The following is a 14,860-nucleotide window of genomic DNA, read 5'->3' on the forward strand; positions in this document are numbered from 1 at the left end:
TTAATAATAAGCAACATTTCCAGTAAATATGGACACAAAATGCACAATTTAGTATGGCTGGCATGTCACTTAGTGTTTATAGTGATAATACAAACACAATTACCATCTATGTTTCTAAAACTATTATGCCGCCGAATTTCGCCAGAACCTTTTTTTGGCAAACAAAAAAATAAAGCATACGGGAGGGGGGGGGGGTTGAGCGATCACCGACATCTCATTTTTTTTTTTTTTTTTTTGCTAATCTTTTTTTTTGGTGACGGCCAATAGGGGGGCGCGCGCCTGTTGCGACCCCCTGGATACGCCCCTGGGAACGGACAACCCAAAAAGTAGAGTTTCTTTCTACCAAAAAGTAGGGTGTGAACAACGACACAATAAGTGGGCGTGGCTACTTTGTATGAAACACTCACAGTTTAGTATGTGATGACTGTGACCATTTATTAGAATCCTACTTTCTGCTAGACACACGGTACAAAACAGACGACGACAGACCACCAATACTGAGAACACAAACAGAAGAGCAAACAATGATCTACACAATCAACTGGTCAGTACCTCTGTAAAAACAGCGAAGTTGCAGACAGAAAAAAGTGAATGGTTTCTTTAAGGACGGTAAGTTCATGAAAATATATTTGTCGATATTTAAGAATGATATTGCTTCTTAGAAATAGCTGTTCGGCTGATTAATTGTTAGGCCAAGTTACAGCACCCAGTCCGTACATGACCGAGCAGTATCATGCTGCAAGTTCTTGCGGAAGAGGTTACCGAAGGAAAAAAAGGTCTTCAGTTTTTCACTGTTCGCCACACAACAGAAAAAAAAAGAAGAAAGCTGAACTGAGCATTGTTTCCTAGGCAGAGGGTTAATACAATTCCATTGCAGTGTACTATTAGTGCGTTACATCTAGGGTGGGGGGGGGGTGGGGGCAGGAGAGAAGGGGAGTTTTTGTGCAAATGTAAACCAAATGTCTGATTCTTGAGGACATAGTTTTATGCCTCATGATGCTACTGTAGGATCTGTTATGGGACTTGTGGAATTATTGGGCCTTTGTATAGAGTTCAGAGACCCTTACTGTATATTAAACTTCAACATGGCTTATTGGTGACAAAGACATATATACGTAGCCATTTTTTTTTTTATACTTTTGTATACATGTGCATTTAAGAAGCAGTATATGTATAGCCCATTTTTCATCACCCAAAGTCTTCTCCCAAACCAGATGTACTAAATCCTTGTAAGACTCCGTCTAACTTTGAATAGGTCAAGAACATGTTTCCTGGTCAGGATTTGAAACGTGAACCTAATGATTCTGGGGAGGATACTCTATTACCCCGACATCACACCTTCCGTTTGCTTCAAGTTGACCTATCCAACAAACAATGACTATCATGTACTGTACATTGAAAACAATATGCAGGAAATAAATGCAAATTCCACCATGTTACTTAAAAATATGTTCTACTCTAGTCAGCCAAAATAAATACGAACCTGTGCATAATCATTTTATACGTGCATAGTTTTTCAATTATTTCCCCATGACCAGTTCCTAAGAAAGGACCCGATTTAAATGGTCAAAAGTTGGGTCTAACATGATGTTGCTTCCTTGGTTGATTTCCTATTCCCCTCCCCTTAAATGTTGTACTACAGGCATGTATTCATCTCAAGAGAAATGATAGTTTTAAGTAATACTGCACTGTACAAATATTACAACGCAAAAAAAAAACATAACATGAAGCTTTAACAAAAATTAACGGTTGGTTGAAATGAACAAAATACTCTCTGTTAGATTGAGTTCTTATCCAAGCCTTTTGTGACACTTAGTGCAAAGTTTTATTGCTTTTTCCTGGTTTTCCTTCAAACAAACAGGCCTTACATTTTGGTTGTCTAACAAAATGCAGCAGCAAAAAAAAAAAGAAACAAAGAAGGAAGACCAATATAAGTACAGTTTAAGTGATATGTGTAGGTTTGGTGAATAGGAGACCAGCTTTAAGCCAATAAAATGCCCCTTCTGATTGATCAATAGACCTACCAATAATTTTGTTTTATATCCATATCCCTAACTTCATGCAAAACATTCTAATAAGTAACTGTGGATAAAGTTGATAGTCAGTAGACATTAAGGTCTTAAAGTCTCAATGTGTGTTTGCCAAATTTTAGTTTGACCTTTCCAGCTTACTGTCCTAAAAGCTCAGTGAAAATAACACCGTTCTATGCAATTTTCATATTAATAATCATTATTTTTATTGAGTTATCTGTCGTTAAACATTTTGAGCTGAATAAAATTCGCCAGATTTTTTAACGAGTCCGTAGATTCTTCAAACTACAATCAAAATTGGCAAGCCCCGCCCAACAGATCAATCGCCAATCAAATCTCTCTGTTTTTGTTTACCACCGTTAGGCCTAGAGGCAGTGGCGTAGGAAGGTACTTTTGAGTGGGGGGCTGAAGACTGATGGCCGGCCTGGGGGAGGGGTCTTAGGGGAGGCGGTGTCCCCCTCCCCTTTGGAATTGTTTTGCATTTCCAGGTGGCCTCAGGTGCAATTTGGTGCAATATAGCACACTTCAACACCCACTCCATTTTGTAAATAATTTTGCATTTTCACCTGGCCTTAGATGCAATTTGGTGCTCCAAATGAGATTTTTTTCTCATTTGGAAATGAAAAAGGGGTTTTCTGACTTGCAAAGCGGGGGGGGGGGGCGGAATGATACTTCCGCCCCACCATATTTTTCACTGGGGGCCCCCCTGTTCCTACTGTATGCCCTTGCCTAGAGGCTTACTTTCACTTTCCTGGTAATTCTATGTTAGGTCAATTCTCTTGAATAGGTCTTTCTTTCAGTCTTACCAATGTAGCTTGCGAAATTGTGTCATTTCCTTCCATTGCAAGGAATAAACAGGTGTTTTCAGACGTTTCCTCCGTGAAATTGGGTAAGAAAAGTGGACGACACTAGTAAATATAGGTTACATCAATGTGTAATGAACATGCTGTATTGATTTTACTGTAAATCGTTAGAGCCATAAGTGCAACAGAAAATGAATTTCTTTCTTTCGATTGCGACAGCTTTTCTCCATAAAACCCACCTGGTCAGAGTGCATTTAGAATAAGAAACATTGAATCTGCTTCGGAAGTTTGTTTTCCGAATTTCATCAACTAATTTGTATTGAGACTTTAAACACATGATTAGTCGGTTAACAATCGTCTTTAAAAAAAGAAACTGATTTCTGTTCCTAACACTTAGCTCTGCATTACTGCTTATTAACAGCAAATATTATTGGACAGCTTCCATCTCAGCTGCAGTATTACAGTATTAAATCGATGTCTGTTGTAATTCAGAAAAATGCCAGTAAGACCTTAATTTAGCAAGTAGATTTTGTTAAAACCTGGCTGCATTCTTTAGCAAGTGGTTAAACATGTGATATACTAGGCCCTATATATATTTCTATGTTAATTGGCATTAAGATAAAATATGATTCATCCTGTGTTAGCACTTACAGTTACTGGAAATTATATTCAGAGCCAGTTTTATCTTTGTTTATTTCTGCTCACAATAACAATAACAAATACTTTTTCTTTAACTTTATAAAATGTGAGCAGGTACTGCAAATTACAAATGTCTAACTGAATTTTAAGCAATATTAATGTGAGATTTATAAATTCCAACTTGAGTAATTTATACTCTCTGTCATGTACAGGAAATAGTCATCTTATATTTGCATAACAAAAAGAATTCTATCCAAATTGCAACAAAGAGTCCAATTTGTATTTACAAGCCTTTCAGTTTCTTAACAGCACCATAGAACATTCAGTATTACATGATAAACAAAATTCATATCAGCACCCTGCTACACAAAATGTAAAATTTAAATTATTCCCATCGTGTTTAGTTATTAATTAGTTGGTTTAGAAGTGTTATAACCCAAGACCTATTAAACCTTGCAATGGACAACACCCAATTCATGTAATTATGTAACAATAGCTTCTTTGTAAATATACACAGTATTTATCCTACTTAAATATTACCAAGGTCTAGCTTCGAGCAATTGGGTGGATTTTGTTACAAGGTTTTAATTAATACTGCTCCACAGTGCTCAGTCAATATTAGGTTACTTTTATTCAAGTTATATTATTCAAGAACTGTTAACTCATTCAAACACTGCCACCTGTCATGTTTTTTTCCCCTCGTATAGTAATACAAATTTGTGTTGTTACGTAGTTACAGTGGTACACGTACAGCATATATATGCATTAGCTACATAGTGCGGCAGGCACACTGGCCATTGCTGGGTTGAAATTCTCATTACAGTACGTACTACAGTGCGAAATTCATATTGTTCAGTATGTCTGAGTGAGTGAGTGAGAGTAGATCAAGACTGCAAGTTACTTCGTGGCCATCTTAATTGGATTTTATGTGAGCAACATAATTTATGATTGCTGAACTACTTTGCAGCCTTGAAACGCGCAGCATTTTAGGGCAACGGTCGTGGCTTGGATTCGGGAAAAAGCAAAGTGTACTGTATGCAGTCTTCACGCCTTGAAAAGTGGGTAGTAGTTAAGAATTTTTATAAGGCAAATACTTTTTCAGTAATGTGTAATAAATTATAAATAAATAAATTATAAACCCAGCTTTTTTTTACCTATATATATATTTCTTTACAATAAAATTTTCTAGGCCTTTGTGTTCACCAAGACAGTCGAAATTTAATAGAATGCTATCATAGTGTATTTGTTTTCTCCAAATTTTGTAACAACTATCTTTTTGCTTAATTTTTGTCATCTAGAAAGAGCAAACTGATAAAATTACAGTTTCCTTCCATGCGTTTCATGCAATAATTGTACAAGCTGTAAGCTCCATCTTCTTTGTATGTTAATATTTTGTAATAATGTCTCAATTAATCGTACCAAATGTAAGAATTTAGAGCACATCAATTCTCCCCCCCCCCCCAAAGAAAACGGAAGAGAAAACCAAATTTCTAATTGTTTTTTTTCTCTCATTGTGAACATTGCAGTATTATTCAATGCAGCAATAAATCTATAAAGGAGGGTTCTTATTATTCATATTATTTTGACAATTGATTTCTTCTGTGATATGAGGTATTTTAGATGTAGTATGCTCAATGACTATAGTAGACAGGTGGCTGTGCAGTATACTTACAGTGCATCTAACATCATGTACATATTGATCGTGTCTTGTTACGTTCACATTTATATTTAAACTAGTTTATGTAAGTAATTTAACAGACTATCATCTATGTATATAGATAAATATCATCCCCTGATAAGTTCACATTAAATGTACATTGTAAATGATTTTCACACATGGCAGTTTGTGTGGATTTTAAATTATTCCAACCTTGTGGGTATTTAGATATGTTACTGGTCGTGTAGGTCTGGTATTGATGTAGTGGGGGAGGTGATATGGCAATTACTCCCTCCCCCACAGAATCCCATACTTTGGAGTCAGCTTCAACAAATGTGGGGCCACCCCTTCCTTATAAGAGTCCTGGATACGCCCCTGTGTGTTCGTGTGCAAAGTATGAGAATACAGGAACTGCAGCTTTCATTAAGTATGGAAATAATAACTATACTTCCATGCAGTGAGTATATTGTTTAATCAGGTGTGTAATGTTTGTGTTTATAATAAATAAATGATTATAGGGTAGATAAAACATACAGTGTAGAGGTAACGTACAGTTATGAATGTCATATTGCCTAGCCCTTTTATAAACGGCCAATATTAGATGCAATTTTATATAATTGGCAGGACAATACCAGTACAACAATAAAAAAGAAAACAAAAACAAAACACACACACATGTACAAACAACCAAATTCTAAGGAATTCAATAAGTGCACCCCTGGTATACTGCCTGCTATGCTGTAAAATCTCTTACTATTTGTTTTATGTGTACATGTGAGAAAATAAAAGGTGAATATGAATTGAATGGCTTTTGCAGAGAGAATCAAGATTACAAATACGTTACACTAAATTAGCCGTTGGTGGTAACTGTGCATGGCTAAGGATTTCAAAATATAGTAGCTCATGGCTAAAAACCAAGTGCTGGCTTAAATAAAAACCAGCATTGTGCTGAATTACAGCACATATCAGTTTATACTGTAAAGTTATACTTGTTTAGCATTTGCTCATTGTAATCAGTATTAATACAGGGTTCATGTTAGGTACTATATAGAAATCATGTCAAACTCTTTAAATGTTCTCAATGTCTATACTGGCCAAAGAAAAAAATCCAGTGGCATTAAACAGTGAAACTAGCCTAAAATTCCAAGCCTGGTAATGTGACATATGGGAATCACTGATTGATGTTGTACAGTAATGATGTAGTCTGTATACATACATGGTCATGCTAGGTAGTGTACTGTACAGATGGCACAATGGGAATGCAGTTGTAAGTCTGCTTGCATGCAAAAGAAAGTCAAATATATTAAGTCAGTTTTGTATTGTTATTACTCAGATGTTATAGTTAATTAACTAAGGTGTTTTTTGTGTACAAGGTGAACAGGAACATGGTGAGTATTAGCAACAGTTGAAGTCACACATCATGTACTGTAGCATATATTCACAACATTTGAGTCTCAGACACACATGTGTATGATCTAATACAAAAGCTTAAAAGCGTTGATCAGTCCCGATAGCATAGCTATTAGGTTTGGTGCAAGGATGCTATTATACAGTCCCATCTTGGATATTTAAGTTTAGTAGTAAGTTTGTGATATAGTTATATAATTCGGCATAATTTGTGGATTAAATGCAATCTTGTTTCTGTGTTTTCTTTATTTTCTCTATAGATTTCTAAGCTAAACAACTAACAGAAATCATGGCATCCATGGCTGCAAAGATGATCTTAGGAGACAAGATCAACAGTGTCAAAGGTCAGTATTGGTTTAAGCTTTCAATTATTATTTTGTCAATAACTATATGGCTATAAATATACTTGATTCAAGACAAACCATTCACAACTTAACCATGCCCCTATCCACTCAGCCATTCCCACTGAGATAGATTTACAATGTTATTATCACACAATTGGCTAGCCATTATACACATGTAAGATACAGAATCATTTTTTAACATCAACTGAAAATGCAACAAAGTAATTTACTTGTCTTTTTCTTGTATTTTCGTACCGCCAAAGCAAAGACTGTTTGATTGGAATTAAGCAATTGATCGAATAATAATATTTGTCAAATAACCAAATGCCCCACTCAGTCAATATCCACCTTTAATGTTCATCAGTGTTGATTCAGAAAATACCAGAAAGTGGGGGGGGGGGGGAATGGTCACTTTGAGACCTGTATAACTGTTGACCTTGTAAGATGTAAGAGGCAATATTTTCTGATGGAGATTGTAGAAATGATAACATCTAATGTCAAGTGAATAGTAGCAGAGGTGACCTGAGTAATCAAAGAAGCATACAATACTGATTTTCCCATTTAAAGTGGACACAAACCCAACCATCATTTTTAATAGCTTACAGTATACAGCAGTGGATCTTTGTAAAGAAGAATTCCCCCAAATGCTACTTAGAAAATCAATCTTGTTCCGTTTGGGAGATACTGTACCTCCAAGTTTAAAGTAGTGTCTGGGAGCTGTCAGATTGTACATAAGTGATTTCATAATGCCACCAGGATCTGAAACCTTTTACTATCTCCTCATTGTTTTCCTTTACATATTTTCAAAGTAGAATGTTAACAGTGTTTACACAGTCTGAAACCAATGTCATCATAATGTCATGTTCAGGGGTTCAATATGTTAGATTCAGCATACATATGCAAAACCAATCTCCATTACATGAAATGAGCATTATTTGTCATAAATAGAGAAGTACATTGAGGTTCATGTTGCTCAATGAATGTCATATTTATACTTGATCAAGTCTTTACTTCTGTGATGACTCCCAAATAGAATAAGATTTTACTTTTAGCTGTTTGTTGAATGTTGTTCAACTCAGCTATATCTTTCTCACATATTGATGGTAAGGTGTGCGTCTCCTTTAACCTAAAAATATTTTAATGTTGTTGAAAGCATCTAGATAAATTTACTATATGGTATTATGACTACTGCCCACTTTTTCTAGATTTATTATATTAGTGCAAATTTATGTGGATATTGTGATGGTTTAATGAACAATTCCCAAGACAACGGAACACTGATTTAACAAGCTGTTATCATTTAATTACTTATTTCCTCTTATACAGTTAGTTTTCTGTAATCCTTTTGGTTTTGGTTTGGTTGTTAATTAACCCTTAGGAGAATTCCACTTTAGTTGGCAATTTCTTTATTGGTGCAGATTTGATAATAATTAGTGGTTTTAACACCGTTACACAGGCACCCAAATTTAAACAATGATTCTTAGAATAAAAGAGAAAGAAGTAAAATCTGTGAAATGTAAAGTGAACTCCTGGGATTAATTTGCAAGAGAATCATAAGTACAGTAAAAGTTGAATATTTGAAGCCCAAGGTAAAACATGTCTGATTCAGAATATGCTATAAAAGATTCTTTAATATTGTTCGGAAACTCATTGGTTGTGGTGATGAAAAGTAGAGTCCATGATTCGAGCTAGGCATTAATTGGCCAGGCCCATCTCGTTTTCAAGTTAATTGACACTAACTTCTGGGTTCTTGAATTATGATCAATTTTCGAAAGAAGAAGTATGACGAATCAGGATGCAACATTCATACCCAAGATGACCAATTTGTGATGAATACCAACATGCTTGTATTTATAGTGAGAGCAGTACATACAAGTGTCCTTCGTATGGGAAGGGTGGGGGTGGGGTGGGGTAGGGAGTGGCTTGGAAAGGGAAGAACACTTATTTCAGTACAATCTCTACTGCTCAGATTTCATTTGGAATTTCTCAACCCAATGAATTTTTCCTATAAATTCCTGAATCCTGATGTTTACTTGGCTGGCAGCCAAATTTCGAAAGTCATAGTCAAAAGGTCACGTTTAAACGAACGAAAATCGGAGCGTTTAAACGTTTAGATCATTAAATCGCACAGCCCTAACACACATGCCATCCAATCCCTTTTTCCTTGTGTACCGAAGCATGTGTTTCGAAAGTTCGAACAGGTGCTGTGCTACAGTATATTCCGTACCTCCCCCACCCCCCTCCCCGATCCGTATGTAGACTGTTTCAAGTGATCGTGTGTAAATGTACCCCTTCTGTGCTGGTGAATGGCTGATTAGGCTTAAACCAGTTTTGAAGGTGAAAACACAAGAAACATATGTGTCCCTTCATTGACCTTTGCTTGGTACAGTCCAAGGAACAGATGCAAGGGCTAAGATTGTGCAGCAAGAATGTTTACAATTTGGGACTACAGGGAGTGGTAAGGTATACACGATAAACAGTAGCAGCAGGAATATAGGTATCCTCGAGTTTGCGTGTACTGTCTGGGTCTTTATTTTAATAAGGTATTATTTCTACCGGGTATTCAAGGTTGTTTCGGATAAACCTGGTATTATCGGTATATTCATTGATGACAGATTTCAATACCGTCGTCCGTCGGTATGGATATGAATGAAATTACTGGTATTATCGTTAAACCGACGCACCCTAGTTCCCTCCCACACACAGCTTACTGTAGGTAGACTGTACATCAACACAAAACAAAAGCTTGTCTGACATTCTGAGGCAAGTTTAGCTTGGACGGAAAAATAGGAAAACTAACTACATTTTGAGGATGGATTTCCATCATCCTGATACAAGTACTGTTTCCTAAGTACTGGTTTCCATAGTAACATACACATGTATGGGAATACTGTTAGTAGAACATCTGTTCAGAAGCACACACAAAACAATGTAATACATATTAGAGCTTTATTGGTAAAACAAGTATATTTTCAAGCATTGGAAACTATACAATGGCAATGGGGTTTTATTCTGCCATCAGTTTTGTATACAGATATATGTGTGTTTATAAATTCTACTATAGTCGTAATGGCAAACTGCACATACACTTTGCAATATGTAATCGCTCTATGCTTTGCATCACAGCGAACAGTTCTCAGAGAAATTTTGACTTACCCATGTAGATAAGAATTGAAAATATGTCATAATGATCAGAATGAAATGTCACATTGATAAGGAAAACATTTCAAAGGCTTTAAGAACCCTGATAAGGGTTGTCTTCTCTAATGGCAGGAACGACTCTATCTTATAGTTTAACTCCAAATGATTAATCGAAGCTCTGGAATATTTCTATCTGTTTCACTAAGTTCTGAGTGATCGTCAGTGCTTTTTACAGTTAAAAGAGCTGAAACAATGTTAGCGCTCGAGAAGTCGTCAATGACAAGTTCAAAAAGCCGATAACTAAACCAAATAATACTAATAATAATAAATGTCCCAAAAATATAATAAATAACATTGTCACAACTACCATAGTTTTGAGGTCATTTTTAATTGATGGCAGTAAGAGCCCCCCAGTCTGAATTCTTGCCGGTTTATATTGCAAATAAAGGCTCCACGCGTATAACATCTGCTATGAAAGTTTTAAGCACCATTTTGACTACATTTTGATCAACTAGTTGATGCTATTTGATACTACATTCGAAACCAACAATCCACTACAAGACATAGTTCATTAGATTTGTCTGTCAAGTTTACATTTCAAACTAGAATGAAATGAAAAATAAGTAAATAAAAATCAAAACTCTCTAATTTGCTTTACACATACAATAATAAGTTTCCGGGGGATGAAAAGTTGCTAATTAAGTTGAATCAAATTCTTTAAAAATTTACATTATTAATTTCATATGGTGAAATTTTCTAAAAGGTTGATCCATTACAAACTTATCTTAAGTGAAATTGTATTAATTTATAGGTCCCGTAAAAGGCCAAGATGCTTGAAACACTTGTCTGAAAAACAATGACGGTATGATGTCAATAATAGTAGGTTTGAAACACAACAGAATTGCTGTTATTTTGTTGGGATATAGTGTTATCTCCAGTTTATTCCCTACCCCCTTCCCTTAATCCTCTCTTTGTCCGTCCACTGTTTATCTCCTACCTCTCCTCTTCCCCTGTTGGTTTCTTTCTTTCTTCTCTCCATCCCTTGTCTACTAATCCCCTTACATCTATCTCTTTGTGTTCACCATGCTCATTAACCTGTCTGTATTCTGTGCGTGTTTTTGTCCTCTCTGTTACGGTTACTTGTCATTTAGCCTTTGAAGAAGATCCTGCTAGGATCGAAATTGCAGGCCAACTTACTTTACACATTCTCCTACACAGGCTCTCTAGTGGATAAGCAGTTTACTATCAGTTTAAGTTTATTGTGATATTTAATAAATAGTTGTTGCAACACCCAATACTCCTTCAAGCAAAATATTTGGTTTTCATTAGAGCAATTTACATTACTGAAGATAACGTTTCACTATATATGTACTGTATATATCTATGAGACATTAATCCCTCAGGGACATTATTGCACTGTAGACTGGGATACATGCTACCATACAGTACATCTAGTCTGTATCTTTATAGACAATTTACATTACTGAAGATAATGTCTCACTTTATATGTACTGTGTATATATCTATGAGACATTAATCCCTCAGGGACATTATTGCACTGTAGACTGGGATACATGCTACCATACAGTTCATCTAGTCTGCATCTGTATAGACAATTTACATTACTGAAGATAACGTTTCACTATATATGTACTGTGTATATATCTATGAGACATTAATCCCTCAGGGACATTATTGCACTGTAGACTGGGATACATGCTATCATACAGTACATCTAGTCTGCATCTGTATAGACAATTTACATTACTGAAGATAATGTCTCACTATATATGTACAGTGTATGAGACATTAATCCCTCAGGGACATTATTGCACTGTAGACTGGGATACATGCTACCATACAGTACATCTAGTCTGCATCTTTATAGACAATTTACATTACTGAAGATAATGTCTCACTATATATGTACAGTGTATATATATCTATGAGACATTAATCCCTCAGGGACATTATTGCACTGTAGACTGGGATACATGCTATCATACAGTACATCTAGTCTGCATCTTTATAGACAATTTACATTACTGAAGATAATGTCTCACTATATATGTACAGTGTATATATCTATGAGACATTAATCCCTCAGGGACATTATTGCACTGTAGACTGGGATACATGCTATCATACAGTACATCTAGTCTGCATCTTTATAGACAATTTACATTACTGAAGATAATGTCTCACTATATATGTACAGTGTATATATCTATGAGACATTAATCCCTCAGGGACATTATTGCACTGTAGACTGGGATACATGCTATCATACAGTACATCTAGTCTGTATCTTTATAGACAATTTACATTACTGAAGATAATGTCTCACTATATATGTACAGTGTATATATATCTATGAGACATTAATCCCTCAGGGACATTATTGCACTGTAGACTGGGATACATGCTATCATACAGTACATCTAGTCTGCATCTTTATAGACAATTTACATTACTGAAGATAATGTCTCACTATATATGTACAGTGTATATATCTATGAGACATTAATCCCTCAGGGACATTATTGCACTGTAGACTGGGATACATGCTACCATACAGTACATCTAGTCTGCATCTTTATAGACAATTTACATTACTGAAGATAATGTCTCACTATATATGTACAGTGTATATATATCTATGAGACATTAATCCCTCAGGGACATTATTGCACTGTAGACTGGGATACATGCTACCATACAGTACATCTAGTCTGCATCTTTATAGACAATTTACATTACTGAAGATAATGTCTCACTATATATGTACAGTGTATATATATCTATGAGACATTAATCCCTCAGGGACATTATTGCACTGTAGACTGGGATACATGCTATCATACAGTACATCTAGTCTGCATCTTTATAGACAATTTACATTACTGAAGATAATGTCTCACTATATATGTACAGTGTATATATCTATGAGACATTAATCCCTCAGGGACATTATTGCACTATAGACTGGGATACATGCTATCATACAGTACATCTAGTCTGCATCTTTATAGACAATTTACAGTACTGAAGATAATGTCTCACTATATATGTACAGTGTATATATATCTATGAGACATTAATCCCTCAGGGACATTATTGCACTGTAGACTGGGATACATGCTATCATACAGTACATCTAGTCTGCATCTTTATAGACAATTTACATTACTGAAGATAATGTCTCACTATATATGTACAGTGTATATATCTATGAGACATTAATCCCTCAGGGACATTATTGCACTGTAGACTGGGATACATGCTACCATACAGTACATCTAGTCTGCATCTTTATAGACAATTTACATTACTGAAGATAATGTCTCACTATATATGTACAGTGTATATATATCTATGAGACATTAATCCCTCAGGGACATTATTGCACTGTAGACTGGGATACATGCTATCATACAGTACATCTAGTCTGCATCTTTATAGACAATTTACATTACTGAAGATAATGTCTCACTATATATGTACAGTGTATATATATCTATGAGACATTAATCCCTCAGGGACATTATTGCACTGTAGACTGGGATACATGCTATCATACAGTACATCTAGTCTGCATCTTTATAGACAATTTACATTACTGAAGATAATGTCTCACTATATATGTACAGTGTATATATCTATGAGACATTAATCCCTCAGGGACATTATTGCACTGTAGACTGGGATACATGCTATCATACAGTACATCTAGTCTGCATCTTTATAGACAATTTACATTACTGAAGATAATGTCTCACTATATATATACAGTGTATATATCTATGAGACATTAATCCCTCAGGGACATTATTGCACTGTAGACTGGGATACATGCTATCATACAGTACATCTAGTCTGCATCTTTATAGACAATTTACATTACTGAAGATAATGTCTCACTATATATGTACAGTGTATATATCTATGAGACATTAATCCCTCAGGGACATTATTGCACTGTAGACTGGGATACATGCTATCATACAGTACATCTAGTCTGCATCTTTATAGACAATTTACATTACTGAAGATAATGTCTCACTATATATGTACAGTGTATATATCTATGAGACATTAATCCCTCAGGGACATTATTGCACTATAGACTGGGATACATGCTATCATACAGTACATCTAGTCTGCATCTTTATAGACAATTTACAGTACTGAAGATAATGTCTCACTATATATGTACAGTGTATATATATCTATGAGACATTAATCCCTCAGGGACATTATTGCACTGTAGACTGGGATACATGCTATCATACAGTACATCTAGTCTGCATCTTTATAGACAATTTACATTACTGAAGATAATGTCTCACTATATATGTACAGTGTATATATCTATGAGACATTAATCCCTCAGGGACATTATTGCACTGTAGACTGGGATACATGCTACCATACAGTACATCTAGTCTGCATCTTTATAGACAATTTACATTACTGAAGATAATGTCTCACTATATATGTACAGTGTATATATATCTATGAGACATTAATCCCTCAGGGACATTATTGCACTGTAGACTGGGATACATGCTATCATACAGTACATCTAGTCTGCATCTTTATAGACAATTTACATTACTGAAGATAATGTCTCACTATATATGTACAGTGTATATATATCTATGAGACATTAATCCCTCAGGGACATTATTGCACTGTAGACTGGGATACATGCTATCATACAGTACATCTAGTCTGCATCTTTATAGACAATTTACATTACTGAAGATAATGTCTCACTATATATGTACAGTGTATTGTAACGATTATTCTTTCCAAGGTAGCGTAAGCCGTCAGCTC

General features: G+C 35.3%; 1 protein-coding gene across 6 annotated transcripts in view; it reads left to right on the top strand.

Annotated features, from left to right (window-relative positions):
* The first annotated feature begins 454 nt into the window (after nt 1-454).
* The window catches only part of LOC139968140 (uncharacterized), a 48,361-nt gene continuing 33,955 nt past the window's right edge, over nt 455-14,860 (top strand). For 2 of the 6 annotated variants that reach the window (XM_071972525.1, XM_071972528.1), the window contains exons 1-2: nt 455-609; nt 6,797-6,880. In XM_071972525.1, the coding sequence (XP_071828626.1) occupies nt 6,826-6,880 (55 nt within the window). In that variant the 5' untranslated portion in view covers nt 455-609; nt 6,797-6,825. Of the gene's footprint in view, nt 610-4,265; nt 4,531-6,796; nt 6,881-14,860 lie in introns of those variants that run through there. The other 4 variants (XM_071972527.1, XM_071972530.1, XM_071972526.1 and 1 more) reach the window with 4 other exon arrangements.

Source organism: Apostichopus japonicus, chromosome 5 (genome assembly GCF_037975245.1).
Source record: "Apostichopus japonicus isolate 1M-3 chromosome 5, ASM3797524v1, whole genome shotgun sequence".
NCBI classification, from domain to species: Eukaryota; Metazoa; Echinodermata; class Holothuroidea; order Aspidochirotida; family Stichopodidae; genus Apostichopus; species Apostichopus japonicus.